Genomic DNA, 20,854 nt, shown 5'->3' on the forward strand with positions numbered 1-20,854 from the left:
CACACATTTTGTCAGAGGAGTGGTAATGGTGGAAAGAGAGGAACGCCACTTAAATGAAATTTTTTTTCTGCTTGCCAGAGGTCTTGGAAGGTGACGAACACCGGCCTGTTGAGCGGCTCAGTCAACACCAGGAGTGGGATCGAGTCGTGGACTTGGAGCAATCCCAATGCTGTATTTTCTTGTGCTGTGCAACATAAAGTTTTGCATCATGTTCCCTGATGAGATTTGGATTCATCAACACACAACCTGTGCAGGTCTTGGTGTCATTGCCCAAACACAGGAATAAATGGCTGGAATTTGGCCTCTGCTTGCATTGGTCTTTACGGGATTTAAAAGCTGTTGTTTTAGACGGTGACCTCCCTTGCACACTAAACAAAAATTTGTGACAGATGAAAAATCAAGGTGAGAGTCTCTAGGAGACAACAAGAAGCTTTGAATCCACTTGTAATGGTGTGGAAAGAAAAGGACTGACCTCGGTGTGCTGAAGTGACTCCTGTATAGGCCCTCACATTACTTTCAGAATGGAATGGTGTCAGTGCAGCGCCACACAGCGCCACCTTCCATCACTCATAGGTACTATGAAAAAGTTCCTGTATTCAGTCTCAAATCGGGGGAATATTCAAAAGACGAAGAATCTACATATACAGGTCTATGCCTGAAGAACTACTTAGCTTTGATAATGTTCTTTCTGGTAGAGACCATCTAGCCTCAGATTCCTAATCAACCCTCCCATCCTCTGCACACTGGTCAATCAATTTGCTTATGGGGCTCCACGTCCGGGGACTGGGACAATCTTGAAAGCAACTGAAAAAGTGCAGGAGTGGCCCCTATATGGGCCCTGCATTTCACTTCCGGAGTGGAACACGTTGGGTGGATCTAGGCTGCACCACCCTCTGGTGAGCAGAAGTACTTTTGAAAAGTTTCCAGTTCCAGTCTGATGCCTGAGGAATATTTAAAACACAAGGAATATGCGGCTAGAAGTCTATCAGCACTCAGTAAATAAACTCCCAAATGTGATTGTGACACAAGAGCAGAGGTACAATGCAAAAGCAAATGTATTGAAACCGGATTTGTGTGTTTTTCTAGTGTAATCCTTCAACGTTAAGTGAATCAAGCATGTTTATTTCATACTGTTTAAAAACAAAATATAAGCCTATTATCACCAACTGCAGTCAATAGTTTATTCATGAAAAATAGTTGTTCATGCATTTGCATTTCCACAGAGAAGAGTGATAAATGGGATCCACCAGCACAACTGTTTGTGCTCTTCCTGTCCCCACCAAACTCTTCAGTGCATTTGCTGGGATAGGAAACAAATCCCTTGCATGGCTCTGGAGAGCATGTCTTAAGGTTTATATAGCAAGTTCTGTATCTTTTTGATTGTTGATGCAGTCTGCAACCTAGGACAGAGTTCTGGAGGGTCACACCAAGCACACCATCGTTAGTTGCTCACCTGGCTGTTGGGGACAGAAAACGAGTAGGAGGAGAGACTTTTTTACCCCTCACCTGCAAGAGAGAGTCACTCAACAGTATACCTGTATTTTCTTAACTAGTCTGAATTGTTTCTCAAATGTAGTACTAAAATACGCATGCGACTCCTTGAAGTTGGAAAACTAGCTTCAACTCTTGGTGTAAATGTTTGTCGAGCTATGATAGGTCTCCATACGTTTGCTGGAAGTGACACAGTTAGCACATTTGTGGGAAAAGGAAAAATACGTGCATTCAAAATCCTATCTGCCAACAGACATTCACAGGAAACCTTTTTGCAGCTCGGAGACACATGAGTTCTCTCTGAAGAACTAATGGACAAATTGTAGCAATTCTCATGCGCAAAGAAGGGTGAGATAGATACTCATCAACTTCCATCTTGCAGGAACTGTATAAAAACGCATACCGAATGTGCAAACAAGCCGCTATAAGCAAGAGATGTCTTCTGAATGATCCACAGACATCTAGTCCAATTGGGAATTGGGAGAGGGTGGAAGTTGGAAAAAACACGAAGGAGCAGAGCTACTGCTAGTGGACTAGATGAAGAGGCATCCAGCACCTCAGGCTGTGTTAGATCTACTAGCTTGCAACTGCATTAGGAACTGCAAACTGCCAAACTCTGTCTGCTCTCCTAAATGGCCTCAAGCGCACTGACTTGTGCAGACTTCCCACCTGTGAAAATCAAACTGACACAGAGAATGATGACACCTATTCAGATGAAAAAGGTGATGACGATGAACATGAATGATAAAATTGTGTTAATATTTCCTCATGCCATACAGTGCCTGTGTAAGATGGGACAATTACTATTATTTGAAATTGTAAGTGAAAATAATGCAAATAATCTATATCCGTATATGACAAATACAGTGAAGTTTTATTGTTATTTTAAGGACTACATTGTTATTACAATTAATAATCATAATTATTTTTAAATTGTATCCAATCTGGTGGATTTACATTTATTTTTCCACATACTATGATGAATTGGTATGATATTTTTCCAAAATATGAAAACCATCTTTTTTTTTTTTTTTTTTCCGGCTGTGGTTGCTAATCCAGTAATATCAGACAAAAGACAGAGTGATAACTTGCTGTCGCAAATTTTCCAACTCTAGGCAGCCATACCTGGCAAAAACATCATGCAGCTAATATCTCAGAGCTCCGAACAAACTCCTATGGCATATCCATATAATAATGGCTCACCCTACATCAGTGGTCTTCAAACTTTTTAATTTCACGCCCCTCCAAGTGAAAAAAAAAAATAGCACTAGCCCCCGCACCCTCTTCAAATATTTCATAAATAGTCTATTAAATTGGTAATGTTTAAATATGTCTAGACTTATTTAAACATTGCATTTAAGTTCTAGTATTGTTTTAAAAATTCAATCAAATAAATGATGTCAAACATACTATTCTGGTCAGGCAGGCCGTACTAACGTGTAAAAGTAACCACAGTGTGAATGTTAGAAGTTAGTGTGGGGGTTTTGAAGAGTATTTGGAGTCCCTTCTCTTTAGATACACACTTCCAGCTTTGATATAAAGACAAAACATGTCATTACCGAGCTGTTTTTACTACTTCTCGTTGTTTCAGCTTAAAGCAAAGCCCTTTTAGCAGCATAACGCCCCCTCCCCGGGATCACTTGAGGCCTCCCTAAGGGGGGCCTGCTCCCCAGTTTGAAGACCCCTGCCCTACATACAGCCCAACCCATAATCTTTAATACTAAGATTAGTCCTCAGACAAAAGCTTGGGAATTTCTTACTTGGACACATCCCATGAACCACTGCTGTAAAGTGCATTTTTCTCCACCTACAGGTACTACTGTCAGATTCAGCTGTCCGTATGACTGCCATCAAACACCCTTATTCGAGTCCAAACTGGATTATGCTAGCTTAAGGTATAAAGATCTTCAGAAAAGCAAAGCAAGGAGTAAAATGTCAGCAGTCCATTTGAGGAAATCTGAGACCTCTTAAATAACTCTCCCTTGATACCCCAATTCATTCACAATTCTCCTCATGTAGCCCTGCCTACCTGCACTCTGAATTCCAGAGATAGATCTCCAGCTGCTATATTCAAGCCATTAATGTCCTTAACAGTCCCTCTTGAAAAAGCCATATGCATCTCTGGTTCCTGGGACCCGTGTTATAGCTCTTCCTCCCATAACCTTTCCTAAAAATAAAATATGTAATGGTATTTTTCCAGGCCTTAATCTTTGCTTCCGCCTCTTTAAGACTTTCTGGACAAATTGTTTGTCTCTTACTGTGCCTAGAGGTGAGTCGAACAGTACAGTAGCAATAAGTAATCAATTCTTAATTTTCATCACGTGTGGCTTAGTGATGGGCTCATCGGTATGTGTGGACTAAGATTCAGATGTCTATGGGACCTCTAGACGTATTGAAAGACAGTTTTGGTAAGAGTTGGGGATGCATAAGAATCAAAGGTTGTCAACCTTTTAAAAACACTTTGTATTGGAATCCAAGAATAGAGTCATGCCTGACCCTCTGTAAGCTGTTGGACATGTCCTAGGGGGAAGTCTCTTTCCCAAGTTTTACCCTAATTTTTAGGACAGTCTACAGAAGGAGCCCTGCATTTGTAAAAGGGATTGGGGACACAGTTTCAGGATACCACACTAGCCAATGAGTCTTGAGACAACAGTTCTAGAGCAGCCCAGCATACACAGGCCTGCTTCTTAATAGTCCTACGTCTGCTGGACTATGAAAGACCGTGAAGGGCTATGCATCTCTGCCTGGCCCTGCAAACTAAGATCTCAGGCACAGTTCCCCTTTTCATTCAAAAGTTCTTCAAAGTAAACAATGTTTCCTCCGGCTTTTATCTGGGTGGGTGTTTTTGCCACCCTAACAAGGTTTGTTTTTATGCTAACTTAGCTCGTTAGAGCATAACAATAAGACTCCTTTCTCATGTAACCTGCTCAAGGCGGTGTCACAGACACCTGAGGATTTCTTAAAATCAGTCTACCATTCATACTTCAGACTTGGTTCTCCACTGCAGTCTTCCCATCTAGTAAATGCATCTATTAATGGAGCTCCCTTTCTTAGTCAAGCATAGGTAGCCTGTGATGCCCCAATGAACATGCGCTCACCCCAAGGCAGGCTTCTGTTGCCTTATCAATATTAGACATCTAATACGTAAATATTGGTTTTATGCGTTGAGAGAGTTGAATGCATAACCTGAGAATTCCCTAATGGGAGAACAGCAGAGATGCTTAAACTGGCAGGTCATATTCCTGTTTATCTCTACCTAAGCATTCACCTTTCAAAGTGCTTCTTTAGAATTCCTTACTGTTCTGTTGGCGAACTGGACTCTGCTTTTCTGTAGGAACCTATTCTTCATTAATCTGAGTTGGTTGTATTCACAGTCCCGTTTTTTTCATTTTTTAATCCTTTATCGAATGCATCTTGAACATAGCAGCACGTTACTTCAGCCTGCAAATATAGAACACATTTGAAATGTGATTTGGTGGTGCTTTCTTTAAAAAACTACTTGCAGGAGTATGGAGCATAATGAAATATAACCTTATTTTCTGCAGCCCTGGGTAGGCATTCAAAATTGGGATTCTATAGGCAGAAACATTTAAAAGCTTAGTATTTGGTGGCCTAAATATAGGAGCAACGTAGGTGTAATCATGTTCTAAGCAAGAGAGGTGGGTGGCACGTGTTCATTTGTACATACACTCCATAGTGGATTGCAATAGTTAAGTCCAACCCTTTATATTCTGTCTACTTGACAACCCATCTTCAACTTAGTAAGTCCTCACGTTAAGAAGAGAAATTCTGAAGTCCCTTTTCATCCCAATAGCCACACCTCAGAAAGCCCACCCTGGTCTTGCTTGGCAGCACTCTTGAATTTGTACTTAATTTAAAAAATGATTTTCATCCATGCTCACCAAATGGGTCTCTTGTAATAAACACACTGATGTGTATTCAAAAACATTATCCCTCATTTTTATGTCTGGCTCGACAGACCAGCCATCGCTAGACCTTATATACTCAACATAAAAAGAGCTTTTAGAAATTCTAGTTAGGGGCTTTGGCTCTGTTCACATGTTGATTTGCTTGAGTACAGCAAGGAATGGGCAGAACTTGTGCACCTCTATAGAGAAGAGTACTTGTATTGCACTTCTGATGATTCCCACCTGAAATTACCACCATGTTTAAACATGCATGCAGTATCATGCACAAATGGAGCCCTTGGTAATATGGCAACACTTTGGAGGCTCCAGTGGTCATTGCCGGAGCCAATCCAGAGTCTGCATTATCTTCCTGGTGGACCATGTCCATTGCTCCCTGCCTTTGGGCTAGAGAACAGTGCAGAGACAGGTGAGGTCGAAGGAACCGCCAGTAGGTGCCTAAGTAGGCCAGTGCCCATCACCACTGGCACACACAAAGAACCAGCATTTGCAAGAGAATCTGGGTTTCCCTCGCTACGAGCTCCCCTTAACCCCCTCATTAAGACTTGCATAAGGTGAGCTTTCCAGCATTTCCTTACTTTCTTCTTCCTGTGTATGCACCCCTCACAGGATAGGAGTGGTGAGCAAAGGTGTTTATTGCGGGCTGAAGAGTATGCCACCAGGAGGCACCCAAGCAGGCCTGTGCCACTCACCACTGCCGCACCCATAAAGCTGGCAGCAGCAAGACAAGCTGGGTGGTCTGCACTCCTCCCCACACCATCATTGCCCTCGAATAAGCCCAGGTCGCCAGCTGAAGAAGCAGAGGCTTGCCCCTGGTAGATGCTGATCAAGAGCCAGGCATGGGAGCTGCTGCAAAGACAATTAGTTCTGGGAGCCAAAGGAGCAGAGCTCTGTTGGGCAGAGTCTCACTAAGACTGTCCTTTTCTTCTGCCATTGCCCTATTCCTCCACCAGGCAGCTCTACTTCTTTTCTGGGTGGCCAGTTAGCTGCTGTCAAACTAACTTTGTTGTTCTCCTTCTTGTTATTCTGATGTCTGTTCTCAATTTCCTCACAGGGATGGGTGAGTGCAGGATGAGCGGTGTGTATTGAGTGGAGGGTGAGGGTAGTGTCTGTATGAATGTAGTGCGTTCTGCATGTGGGAGTGTATGATGAGCAGTGTACCTGAGTGACTGCAGACTGAGTCTTTTTACCTTTTCTTTTTTTGTGTGGGGTTAGGGGGGCTGTTGATGTGCCTGGGTGATTCCTAGGTAAAGGATGGTTTCTTCATGAGTACAGAGCAAGGATGTGGCTTTGTCACTTTGCAGTGTGTCCATGCGGGGGGGGGAAGAATTATGTGTCTGAGAGCAGCTTCAGTGTGTATTATGAGTGCAGTATCATGTGTGGGGTGAGCGGTGTGTGTCTGTACGAATGCAAGCATGTGGGGTCTGTATAAATAAAGATTGGCTTGTGCCTTTCTACGTGCAGGGAACAGTACTTTATAGCCAGACCTCTTGGTGGTGCCAATGCTAGTTCCATTTAAGGCTACACACAATAATAGATACATTTTAGTGTACGTTGAATCTTATTTTTGCATTTAGGTCAGGTATTCAGTACTCCAGCAGCTTGTACTTGGTAGTGCATTTGACTATCATATCTTTATTAAAAACCTCCTATTTCTCTGAATTAGTTTTTCCCGTGTTTGCCCCTCCCCACTTAACCTCTCCCTCCCAAAAGCCCTTTTCCACTCTCCTAGTTCCACACTTGCATTTCCACCCACACCAGCCTTGCAGAATGCTTCATCAACAAGTTTCAGTATTCACTATCTGAATGCACTATGACTCTTTCCCCCCCCCCCCCCCCCCCCCCCCCAATGATGCATTGTGGTCATCTTCAAACCGAGCGCAAAGAGCACTATAAGAGACCCCTCTCATCAATCATTGAATTACATTAAAGTGTATCTATAGGAAGTTGGCTCTGTATGTACAATTTCAAAGTAAGAAATAGCATGCACAGAGTCCAAGGGTTCCCCTTAGAGGTAAGATAGTGGCAAAAGTAGATAATTCTAATGCAGGTTAGGTGCAGAGATCAAAGTGGTGCCCAAAACGCACAGGCTTCAAGGAGAAGGGGGTGCCCCGGGTCCAGTCTGCCAACAGGTAAGTACCCGTGACTTCGGAGGGCAGACCAGGGGGTTTTGTAGGGTACCGGGGGGGACACAAGTCAGCACAGAAAGTACACCCGCTGTCTTCTGGAGTTCTTGGTCCTTTTAGATGCAGGGTAGTCCTCTGAGGCTTCAGAGGTCGCTGGACCCTGGGGGACGCGTCGCTGTTGCAGTTTTTCATGAAGCAGGGAGACAGGCTGATAGGGCTGGGGCCAAAGCAGTTGGTGTCTCCGTCTTCTCTGCAGGGCTTCAGGTCAGCAGTCCTTCTTCGTCTTCAGGTTGCAGGAATCTATCTTGCTAGGTTCTGGGGGCCCCTAAATACTCAATTTAGGGGGGGTGTTTAGGTCTGGGGGGTTAGTAGCCAATGGCTACTAGCCCTGAGGGTGGCTACACCCTCTTTGTGCCGCCTCCCTGAGGGGAGGGGAGGGGAGGGGAGGCACATCCCTAATCCTACTGGGGGAATCCTCCATCTGCAAGATGGAGGATTTCTAAAAGTCAGAGTCAATTCAGCTCAGGACACCTTAGGGGTTGTCCTGACTGGCCAGTGACTCCTTGTTTTTCTTATTATCTCCTCCGGCTTTGCCGCCAAAAGTGGGGCCGTGGTCGGAGGGGGCGGGCATCTCCACTAGCTCTAACGCCCTGTGGCGCTGTAACAAAGGGGGTGAGCCTTTGAGGCTCACCGCCAGGTGTTACAGTTCCTGCAGGCGGAGGCGAGAAGCACCTCCAACCAATACAGGCTTTGTTACTAGCCACAGAATGACAAAGGCACTCTCCCCGTGTGGCCAGCCACATGTCTGGTGTGTGGCAGGCTGGCAAAACTAGTCAGCCCACACTGGTAGAGATGCCCCCCTGAAAACATACCCGACTAAGGTGCCCTCTGGGGTGTATTTCACAATAAAATGTACACTGGCATCAGTGTGCATTTATTGTGCTAAGAAGTTTGATACCAAACTTCCCAGTTTTCAGTGTAGTCATTATGGTGCTGTGGAGTTTGTGTATGACAGACTCCCAGACCATATACTCTTATGGCTACCCTGCACTTACAATGTCTAAGGTTTTACTTAGACACTGTAGGGGCATAGTGCCCATGCACCTATGCTCTGACCTATGGTATAGTGCACCCTGCCTTAGGGCTGTAAGGCCTGCTAGAGGGGTGACTTACCTATGCCACAGGCAGTGTGAGGTTGGCATGGCACCCTGAGGGGAGTGCCATGTCGACTTAGTCATTTTCTCCCCACCAGCCCACACAAGCTGGCAAGCAGTGTGTCTGTGCTGAGTGAGGGGTCCCCAGGGTGGCATAAGACATGCTGCATCCCTTAGAGACCATCCCTGGCATCAGGGCCCTTGGTACCAGGGGTACCGATTACAAGGGACTTACCTGGATGCCAGGGTGTGCCAATTGTGCAAACAAAGGTACAGTTTTGGGGAAATAACACTGTTGCTGGGGCCCGGTTAGCAGGCCTCCGCACACTTTCAAATCATAACTTGGCATCAGCAAAGGCAGAAAGTCAGAGGGTAACTATGCCAAGGAGGCATTTCCTTACATTATCCTTGTGCTCCATTATAAGTCTTTATTTAGCCTTCTCTAAGATTTCTTCCAGAAGATGCTCTGCTTTTGCAGCTTTCCAGAGAATTGACGTAAAGACCTAAGGCCCAATTCCATTTGTTGTCAGTCCTTATCTTTTCAAGAACTATGAAAGTGTCAAGTCATTAAGATATTGACATCAATCACAGGCTGTGACATCAATCTGGAACAAGTGCCTTGTTATCTCAATTTTGAAGTGGAACAAAGCAGAATAGCCAATATAGTATAGTCTGAGTTGTCATTTTTATGTCCTATATTTAAAAGAATTCACCTTAGACTAGCATCTTGATGCTTATTATGTATATCAAACATTCCTAAGGTGAAGGTGGAAATTCCTTCTTAGATAAGATACAGTATAAAATAACTGCCATTTGACTACTTGTCAGGAAAGGTCCTTTGCCCCAGATTATCATGAGCAAGATACTGCCATAGAAGATCCTTTCTGTCAGAAGATACTGCTGTATCACACTTCCTACTGAAAGCTGATACCATGCCCAAGTTCAGGAGGAGCTGGTGCTGAACGCAAGTTTGCGTTTTTACAGGGAGAGCAGCCTCCCTGACTCCTGATAGTTATAGCATTCTGCCATAAACAAGGTATGCGGTGCCCCCATTCTCCCAAAGAAAATCTAACTGCAAATTATTATTCCCTCTATGATTTCCTAGTGTAGGGCATGGAAGTAGGTTTTAGGGTGTAGGTTTTTCAGATGCCATTTTAACTATGGTAGAAAGGTTCATTTTATGCTTGTTTGTTGCATGGTTATTTTAGGTGTGTTGAGCAACAGGATGCAGCTGTTCAAATAAACATGCTTTTCAGTTGGTGTCTTTTTCTTGTGTGTATAAGAAAATGAAAAAGGTTTGTTTCTGATCACTGCGTCCTCCCTGGATCCCTGTTTAGGAACTGTTTGTAGTCCAAAAGCTTTGATGCCACTTCAGTTATGTATTGGATGAAGTTCTGCGAGGCTACAAAAACCTGTCTCTCACATTCAAGCATGAAGCATTGAACTAAGTTCACTTGGGTCACCCGCGGGTGTGAAAGCAAAGCTTGTAGAGCTGAGCAAGAACCTCTGTTTACGCAACATAATTTTGTATCACAGCTTCTGCAAAGTCTTTAAATTTGGGAGATCTATGATCATTTTCTGAGTGCCCCCTTAAAGTAACAGTTGAAACTTTAGCTTTGTGTAACCTGTTTTTGTAGAAGCCTCAATACAAACAACTGGAAATATTGAAAATGTCAAGCACGTAACCAGAGTTATATTCCTCCCTTGAATATTCCATGGTCATCAAATATGGTTTAATCACCCTGCTTGTGTTTAAAAATTTCAGTAATTAATTATCTTCAGAAAATTGTAAAAAAAAAAAACATTTATCCTAGTAGTTAGGCCTTCTGCTTGCAACTTAGTGTGATTTCTTTCAAAACTCACTGGATTTACTTAGTCACTGGATGGCAAGCCTAATCCTAAAAAATGTTTTATTGTATGGCTATTATTTCTACTAGATTATAACCATGTTTAGCACACTATATATATTAGACAGTCACACACAAGAATACAATCCAAGATATTTGCTGTGCTGTACTAAGTCAACTTTTATTCTAAATTAAAATAATCACAGATTCTGTTCAGTTTGTGTGAGCGATATTACTTATTTGATAGTTGTTTTTATCCTCCATGTATTGTACACAAGAACCACTCAACTACCAGACCACTTGCCATTTATATAATGCATAGGCATTAACTATCTGTTCACCAATCACACCCAATCTTTCCTGTGTACTTCACCGTTTACTATTTTAATCTTCTCTGCTATCTTACATAAATAGTGGGCTACATGCTCATATTTGGGTTTTCTCTCCCTTTCTTTTGGGGAATCATCATCTGTGAATGTTTCAGCTGCAGGTGACTGCAGGTTCAGCATCTTTGTTAAAAAATAATTGGGAGTGAGCAAGGGAAGCTTGATGGTTCTTCTCACGGCTGATAATTCCTTTTCGAAATAATTTGTTAGATGAGTTAACTAGTTTTGTTGCTCTCGACCTCCCTGTTTTTCTCAAAGTAACAGATATTCTGCAGGTCACCTGTCTTTTATGTCTTCATTTGTTTCTGATCATGCCAATCACTATACTTCCCTGTGTCTTATTCAAAAAATACTGCTAAAAGTAACTTGGCATTTCCTCAATATCTACAGACGTATTAGATTATTTTTGGATGGAGCAAATTAGTTCATGCAAAGCATCGCACTCTCCAGTTTTAAAGATTTTTTTCTAAAGCAGAAGCTGTTTCTCACTTTGGTGTTGCCAGATGTATTGTGACTTGTATTAAACTTCATCTTGAAGCACAACAATTGATTATGTTGTATAATGGCCCCTTTTAGAAGACCTTCTGCCACAGCAGCTTTGTAGTAACACTCTTGTTGAAATCTGTAAAGCTCGCTCATCTGTGTTAGTCTTTTGACTCCTACTTCAGAAATTACTGTTTTGATAGTGATTCAAGAGCGAGTCCTTAAATCTAACCTCAAACATTCAGGGCTACCTACCTGTGTTACAGGTTGTCACTGTCAATATGGTATTCTACACAGAATGTGAATCTTCTATAAAAACCCATTCTTCTTGGAATATTAATAACCTGTAGTGATGCCTCTCAGTTTGGATTTGTTCAATATATTTGTGTTAATACAAATAAACTATCATTTTTGTTTGTCCAGTTTGAGCCATGTTGCTGTGGTGAAGAACATTTGTCTGGGAAGTGTTTTCCTGGATTTTTGTATATATTGCCTTTCAATTCTTTGGGTGATTTGGAAGTGTTTAGCAAATGTCCCTATGCCTTCTTAGTTGGGATGGTGTAGGGTTTATTTTTGTTGAAAGACGCTTATACGCACCTGAATGTAAGGAAGTCATTCACAGACCTGTTTTACAGGCAAACAATATATTCTACATATTAAAAATTGAGACATGCGCATCTTTTTTTAGTCCTTTTTGACCTTCTGTTCCTGTTCATTTCAAAAGGTTTCTTTCGACTCCACAAAGCATTTGAGTGATGCTGTTATTAAAAAACGTCATTTGGAGAGGCAGAAGCTTCAAGAGCTTGAGCAGCAGAGAGAGGAGCAGAAACGTAAGGAGAAGGAGCAAGAAGAAAGGAAGCGGGAGAATGAGAGGTACTGATTATGAATGTTCCAAAGAATTGACAAATGCATGTACATACCTAGTATATCTGTAGCAGGGATCTAGCCAAAAGGCAGCAGGGGGAGGTACATGTACAAACAAAATAAACAAATGAAATAAAACCAACTAGTGTCAAGATTGTGTAACAAAAAAAAAAGTTAACAAAATATATTTGTAATAGTAAATCCTCTCCAACAAACCAGGGAAATGAATTCGCACATACTTTCAGGGGGCTGGTCTGTGCTGTAAGATTACTTGCTGTCAAGCCCCTTGAGTGTACAAGCATTCCTTTTGCTGATTTATTTTAGAGGATTTACTTAAGATGTTTACAGGCACTCACTCCGGTGCATGCACTGCTGTTCGTGGTGTATATTTTCGCAGAAAAAAAACAAAGGTTACAGGGGCGTGATAGTTGGGTTCTGAATTTACTCATACAAAACTATAGAAATTCAGCAGGTGTAGTTAAAGTTCTGTAAAGCAACTAAAGCTCACACCCTAAGGTAACTATAAATCGTGCCCTCGCCATGCACATTTGTCTGATCAATAATTTTATTTCAAATGTGCAGTGAGAATATGAAAGATGGCATAGAATAGGTCAGCGATATAATATGTGGATTAATTAGCTGTGCATGACGAAGGTTCGGGTTAATAGGGCGCAAGTTTTAGTTACTTGAAAGAACTAACTATAACTGCTGAATTTATGTGGTTTTGTACGAGTAAATTCAGAACCTAACTAAAACATCCCTGAAACATTATTATTATTTTTTTTTTTTTAACATATAGAAATTTTCATTGCTATACATGAATTCAACCACTACTGCGCACAGCCTCCGGCCAGGCCCTGAGGCCAACCCCCTGTAACCACCCAACCTTGTACCGTGCACAACCTTCTCTTGTACACAGTAAGGATTACCTGCAAGGCCTGGCCTGCAGCCACTCCCTCCGGCGAACAGCCCTAACCACCCAACCCGATCCTGTGCAGGGCCCTTTGCTCATGCACAGCAGAAGTTGGCTGCGGCCTTTCTGGGTGTGAGAATAGGTGTGACAGGCTGTATCTGGGGATAAGAGTGGCTGTCAGTGTCTGTCTCGGTGTGAGAGTGCATACATCACTGTTTTAGTGGATGCGTCAGTATGTGCGCGGGTCTGTGAGTGGGTACATCAAGGTGTCATTGGACCAGTGAGTGGGTATGTGACGGTCTGATTGGGTGCGTGAGTGTCTGAGTGGGTCTGTGAGTGGGAGAATTGATTGCAGGAAAGACTGAGTGAAAGTGAGAAGGAAAGATCTTTTTTTTTAGGCTTTGATGTCTAATATACTTAGAATGAGTTATTTGTCTCTAATTTGAAATAAAAATGTCTTTTTTTAAATATATATATATATTTTTTTAATTGACCATGTGTTATACATCGTTTCATGGGATATGTAGGTTGTTAATAAAGTTCTTTCTAATTGGCTGCTGAAAAAATAAAGCATAGAAAGTAACACATTTTGCCGGAGATATTAGACAGACTTAAACATTCAGGCGCTCAATGTTTTATCCTTGGAATAACTGGACTATCTAGAAATGCAAGTATGGCTGACACACATTCAAGTGTAGGCCATTCAAACATAAGAATTTTTCTGCCGCCACTCCATTGACATCTGAAAGTTGCTATTTTATTTTTAAATTCCACTTGTCACTTTGAGGCTATTGAGTGTCTTTCTGAGAGATGTGCATTGCTGACAAAGTTAAAATGCGATAACCTGGGTTAACAAGCAGTGGCAAAGCCAAAAGGTTTCTCATATGCAAAATCTATTGGCTAAGTCAGTGTTTTTTTTTGTTTTTGTTTTTTTTTTAGCATACTGCGCAGCAGCACAAGCTCATGTTTAACAGCTGTTGATACATGTCCATGTGCATGTTTCAGAGTGTAGCTAAAAGCGAAATGCTGCATGTTTCCATGGCTGTACAGTCATGCCCAGTCTAGCTCCATGAAGCTATTTAAAGAAGCCACGAACACAACCTCAAACCCAGGGATAAGAGGCCATCGGAAGTAAACTTTGGAAGACAAGCCCACACCAAGAGGCTACTGATGGATACCATTGGAGTAAATAATAGAAAAATAGCGAGGTCAGCACCAACAGACTGTTGAAGTGAAGCCAGGAAAAAAAGGCACAAGGATGAAAAGAGCCCCTGTCTTTTTGCCTTCTGACCTCCTGGTTTTGGACTCTGTTTTTGCAGGTTTATTGTCTCTGCGCGCTTTACCACAGCTAATCAGTGCTAAAGTGCAAGTTCTCCATAGGTAAATTGTACTGTTGACTGGTTTATCCATGATTGGCATATTTGATTTACTGGTAAGTCCCTAGTAATGTGCACTGGAGGTGTCCAGGGTCTGTAAATCAAATGCTATTAGTGGGCCTGCAGCACTGGTTGTGCCACCCACATTAGTAACTTTATAAACCTAGCTCAGACCTCTACCTGCAGTGTCTGTTTGCAGTTTTAAACTACCAGTTCGACTTGGCAAGTGTACACACTTGCCAGGCCTAAACCTTCCCTTTCACTACATGTCAGGCACCCCTAAGGTAGGCCCTTGGTAGTCCCAGGGGCAGGGTGTAGTTGTTTAACTTAAGACATGTACTAGTGTGTTTTATGTCCTAACAGTGAAATACTGCCAAATTCGGTTTTCACTGTGCAAGGCCTATCCCTCTCATAGGTTATTATTGGGGCTGCCTTTAAATATCCTTAAAGCGCAGATTCCCTTTGAGAGCAGATAAAAATGTGGAGTCTAGGGTCTCTGAACTCACAATTTTTAAAATCACATCTTTTAGCGAAGTTGTTTTTTAAATTGTCTGTTTGAAAATGCCACTTTTAGAAAGTAGGCATTTTCTTGTTTAAACCATTCTGTGACTCTGCCTGTTTGTGGATTGTCTGCCTGGGTCAGTTTGGCAGTTGGGCTGTTTTGCACCTCTCTAGACAGTGACACAAAAGGGAGCAGGGTGTAGCCTGCATATCCTGATGAGCCATCTGAGCGAGAGGGGAGGGAGGAGTGGTTGTTCACACCTGAAAGGACTGCGCTTGCCCTCACACAATGCAGTCTCCGAAACCCTTGTGTGCGTCTGGGCCCTGACAAGGAAGGATCTTGCAAACACTTGACTCTGCTTTGAAGTTTGCCAACTTCAAAGGAAGAACAGGGTATAAGAAGACCCAAAACCCCAGACATTTGGAATCTTTATGGAATCAAGAGGAACCTTTGCCAAGGAGAAGAGCTTCAGTGGTGGAGGAGAAGTACTGACCCTTTGCTGTGCGGCTTTGCTTGACTGGCCTGCATTTGCTGCTTCTGCCTGAAAAGAGTGAAAAGGGTGAACTTTGCTGTGTGTCCTGCTTCAGAAACTTCTCCAAGGGCTTGGAGTAGAGCTTGCCCACTGTTGAAGTCTCGGGGACACCAAAGACTTCAATTTCCTCAACCTGCAGCACTGGGAACTGTATGTTTTGTGCTGTTCAAGAGGTGAAACCACTGTGATGCTGCTAACGACGCCGCTGACCTGCTCCGTGACCTGCAGACGCCGCACAGAGTCGCATTGCCCCGCTTCGCACCGTGACCGTGGTCTCACTGACGCCGTCATCAGGCGACTTCATCTAGCTGCTGCTCACACAGCAACCTGTGGGTCTCGCACTCCAGCATCGCCTGATCACACCACAGCCTGGGCCTCTCCACCGATACTCCTGCTGACACTGGTGCCGCTGCTTGCACCGTGGCCTGTAGACACTGCTAGTGAGGAGCACGAAGCACCGTCCCATCCCGCACCACAGCCCCGGTCCACCGACACCAGCACCTTCAACTCCAGTGTCCTCACCAGGCATCCCTGCGTGCACCATGGCCTGTTGATACTGCTCATGAGGGTCATGAAGCACCGTCCCGTCCCTCACCGCTGGCTTGGGCCTACCGAAGACAGTGCTTCTGCACCGACTGCATTGCTGCCTGCATCGTGACCTGTGGACACCGCACGTTGCACTGCCCTACTTCACACTGCAGCCCTGGTCTCACCAATGCTGCTGGATGCCATCACCGATCCGCTGCCTGCACCGTGACCTGTGGGCACCGCATGTCACATCGTCCCGCTTCACACCGCAGCCATGACCCCATCCACGCCAGCACTCCTCACTTCATCAGCCCGGAGTACGATCTGCAATGCGTGTGACTTCAATGGCCCCACGACTTCTGCACCGACTCTGGAACTGACACCGCAACGTCCGCGACACCGATCTCCGGAGCTCACCGCGAGAATCATAATGCCCTACAAATCCAGGGTACTGTTTGCATGTCTTCCCGACACGGTAGCCTGCCTGGGATGCCGCGACCGGCCTGAACTGTTGGTTTTGTTGATCACGACACCGTGATAGCCCCAGGTGGAGCTATCAACTTCAAGGAACTGTATTTTGTAAGATAAATCTTACATAATTAATATCTTTAGCTTTGTATGTTGGATTTTACTTGTTTTTGGTCTTGTTTTACACAGGTAAATATTGGCTAGTTTTCTAAAACTGGTGTGGTGCCCTTTTGTAGTGTTTTCACTGTATTACTGTGTGTTATGTGCACATGCTTTACACATTGCTTCTGAGAAGTCTGACTGCTCATGCCAAACTACCAAGGGGGGTGAGCAGCCGTTATCTGAGTGGGTTTCTCCCTTATACTGACTAGAGTAAGGGTCCCTACTTGGACAGGATGCAAACCGACTGCCAACTAGCTACCCCATTTCAAACATACACCATTTCACCCAGGGCCTGTAAATGAAAAGCTACTAGTGGGCCTGCAGCGTTGATTGCACCACTCACCAAAGTAGCCTTTCAAACATGTCAACACCAAGGTAGACCCTAGGTAGCCCTATGGGCAGAGTGCTGTGTATGTGAAAGGTAGGACATGTACTTAGGTTTTACATGTCCAAGTAGTGACATCCTGTTCGTTTTTCACTACTGTGAGTGTTGCTCCTCCCAGAGGCTAGCATTAGGAATTCCCTTAAATATTTTTAATTGGCAATTTCTAATCTGAAAGGTATGTTTGAATTAGTAGTGAAAAAGCCTGCCTACTGGTGTAGTTGGATTTTACATTACTATTTTAGAAATTCCACTTTTACAAAGTGGGTATTTCTCCGTGCTTATAACCCTGTGTTTTGCAGCATGCCTCCAACCCACGTCTAGGGCAGAGTGACAGCTACAGTTTGTGCATACTTTCAAGGCAGCCATAAAACAAGAGGGGCTGGGTGTGACAGAAGAGGCATCTTCATACTGGTAGTCATCTTGGGCTGGGGAGTGGGAGGGTTGTTCACACCTTACATGTCAATAGGCTGTGTTATGCTGTCACACAATGTGCTGATTTATCCCCTACTGATGTCTGGAGTCATGGCTGAGTTGAATGGGTTGTGTTAAATTTGAAAGGGTTCTTTTGAAGTCACCCCTTGAACAAAGACATTTTGGAGTATAAGTACAGGGGCTCTGACCCCATGATTTTCAGAGCACTTTTGGAACTGGGACTGAAACTCGGTCAGAAGGACTGCTGCACTGCACAAAAGGACTCATCTGGACTGTTATTCTGCTATTTACCTGCTACTGCTGGGTAGCCTAAAGGACTCACTGGATTGCTTTTCTGCTTGTTGCCCTGCTGCCTGACTTTGTTCCCACTGGATACTGTTGAAATGTCAGTAGAACCTGACATTGTTGCCAGTTTCTAAACTGTGTTGGCCTGCTGCCTGTTTAATGCTGGACTGCGGAAGGAATTACCAATTGTGCACTGGCATTGATGAGCTGGCCTGCTTGCCCACTTTGTTTTCCCCAAGTGTTCCCGTAGGACCCCAGTGTAGGGTGGGTGCTGGTTCGTGCTCTACGCCTCTTCTCAGGACACTGGAGTTTGGTGACCGATTTTCAGTCCGTAGCGCGGGGAGAACGCCTCCTCATCTGGTGGTATAGCCCGCGGTTGGAGCTGTGCTGGAGTACTCCTGGAATTCTGCCATCAGTGCTTGGGGAGAATGCCACCCTTTGGGTGGCACTGTTCTCTTGGCCTCACCTTGCAAGTCTGAGCAGCCCTGGAAGAGCCCCAGACTCGAGAGCTGAGGAATGGTTACTTTTCTTGGCTCCAAGGAGTCAGACGTTTTCATCCTGGCGGAGGGGGGGGAACCAGGGTGAGTTACAACAGGCACCATAAGGAACTTAACAGGAGGGCAGTCGGTTCTTGGCTCCGGCTTAGCTATGGCTGAGTGCACTCTTCCCATTGTGACAGCATCATGGGTAATGCGCATACCCTGAGAAGCCTGGCATTTTACCCCGAAGTATAATATAATAATTTCTACAGTACTAATGCCATCACCTTAACAAGTATCATAAGAGCGCAAGCATTCCCGTTGCCTCTTCATTCATAGGCATACTGGATTTAGCCGGTTCCCTAAGTACTATAACCCCACTAATAGGATGGGAGAAGCCCCTATGCCTATGTAGGCTTATCCTCATTGATTGGCTTATAAGGTGTCATATGCCTGGTCTCTCACCAAGGTTGCATTACTCCCCCTCATGTAATGAATTATATACTTTGGTTATGCTGCACTAACGGTTTAATGGTGTTCACTAATGTGGTGGTTTTATGTCTGCTTTTACTACATTTACTGCCGACTGATTTTCATAATGTGTGTCATGTGGGCATGCATTAGTAGGAAATTGGGAACTATTCAGTAACTGCACAATCTGCATCATATTTATGACCTGTGCGGTTTTGTGATCTAATGAGATTTACAGTACAATCCTGTGTGGAGTCTCTTTTGTGGTGCATTTATTGTGTCATTGGTGTGAGTGTGTTGCGCAAACGCTTTACACATTGCTGCTGGAGATAAGCCTGACTGCTCTGTCCCAAGTTAACAGAGAGTGAGCACATGTTATCTTTGGTGTGTAACCTACTTGCCCTGTCTAGTGGGTCCTGCCTGACTTAGGTGAATACCCTAGCCAACCAGATATGCCATTTCTAACAGAGAGAGACTGTAGAGACATCCACTCGGTGCATGTGGAAAAGTAAAAAGAAAAAAAGCAAGAGTAGCCTCAAATGGTAACAGTTTACAAAACATTACTTACCCCTCCATCTCCTAACCCCTTCGCTGCCAGGCCCTTTCCACTCCTGTGCTGACCCTTTTTTAGCTATTTGGGTCAGTTTGCGCTTAGGTCCCCATAACGTTTTGTCCACATAAGATACCCACCCCAAATTTGCGGCCTTTTTTTTTTTTCCAACATCCTAGGGATTCTAGAGGTACCCAGAGTTTGTGTGTTCCCCTGAAGGAGACCAAGAAATTAGCTAAAAGACAGCAAACAAAACTTTCGTTTGGGGGAAAAAAAAAAAATGGGGGCTGCAGAAAAAGGCTTGTGGATCCCCCCTCCCACCCTGAAAATGGCATCAACAAAGGGTTTGCTGTGCTAAAATTACCATCTTCCCAGCTTTCAGGAACAGGCAGACTTGAATCATAAAACCATACTTTTCAACAAAATGTTGGCATTTTACTGGGACATACTCCATTTAAAAAAAAAAAAAAAAGAATTTGTGCTTTTAACCTCCTTCCAGTTAGTTACATAAGTGAGTGTGAAATCAATGCTGGATCCCGGAAAGCTAAACATTTCTGAAAAGTAGACAAGATTCTGAATTCAGCAAGGGGTCATTTGTGTCGATCCTACAAAGTTTTCCTACAGAAAATAACAGCTAAAATTGAAAAAATATTGCAATAGAGGTGAAACAAAACAGCCATTTCTCTCCAGGTTTTACTCCGTACCTTTTTCCTGCGATGTCAGATTTTTTTAAACCAATATACGTTAAGTCTGCTGGACTCTTCTGGTTGCGGGGATATATAGGGCTTGGGGCTTCATCAAGAACCCTAGGTACCCGGAGCCAATAAATGAGCTGCAGCTTGCAATGGGTTTTCATTCTATACCGGGTATACAGCAATTAATTTGTGGAAATATAAGGAAAGTAAAATAGGTATCAAGGAAACCTCTGTATTTCCAAAATGGGCACAAGATAAGGTGTTGAGAAGCAGTAGTTATTTGCACATCTCTGAATTTCGGGGCCCCTGTACTAGCATATGAATTACAGTGCATTTCTCAAATAGACGTCTTTTTTACACACTGTCTTACAATTGGAAGGCAAAAACTTAGAGAAAGAAAAGGGTCAATAACACTTGTTCTTCTATTCAATGCTGGTTGGTAGGAATTTTGTGGATTCCTGCAGATTCCGGAAGGTTCCATCGCAAAAATGCGGGAAAAATGTGTGATTTCCGGAAAAGTTGGAGGTTTGCGGGGATTTGTGGGTAACTCACCCAGATGTTTAGTTTTCAAATGTGTCTAGGTCTCATAGATTTGTCTACATGGCAGAGACCCAAGGTCCAAAAAGTGCAGCCCTCACCATTCCAAGTGGGGCGATTTTGGGAGTTAGGCAAGCTCTCATGGCCCAATTGTAAAACCAAAACCCAAAATAATCAAATGTCCTTATCCCTGGTGTCTAGTGGGGTTTCTGCCCCCCTGGGGGGCAAATGAGCCTTACAAAAATAGACCGATGGCCTAAAA

The 20,854-nt window shown here is 43.6% G+C and overlaps 1 protein-coding gene across 1 annotated transcript in view; it reads left to right on the top strand.

The window, feature by feature from the left end:
- AKAP17A (A-kinase anchoring protein 17A) overlaps nucleotides 1–20,854 on the top strand; it is a 61,962-nt gene that overhangs the window by 8,574 nt on the left and 32,534 nt on the right. Inside the window, exon 3 of the mRNA XM_069205097.1 lies at nucleotides 12,138–12,286. Within this exon, the coding sequence (XP_069061198.1) occupies nucleotides 12,138–12,286 (149 nt within the window). The remainder of the gene's footprint in view (nucleotides 1–12,137; nucleotides 12,287–20,854) is intronic.

The sequence above is a fragment of the Pleurodeles waltl genome, chromosome 8 (genome assembly GCF_031143425.1).
Source record: "Pleurodeles waltl isolate 20211129_DDA chromosome 8, aPleWal1.hap1.20221129, whole genome shotgun sequence".
In the NCBI taxonomy this organism is placed as follows: Eukaryota; Metazoa; Chordata; class Amphibia; order Caudata; family Salamandridae; genus Pleurodeles; species Pleurodeles waltl.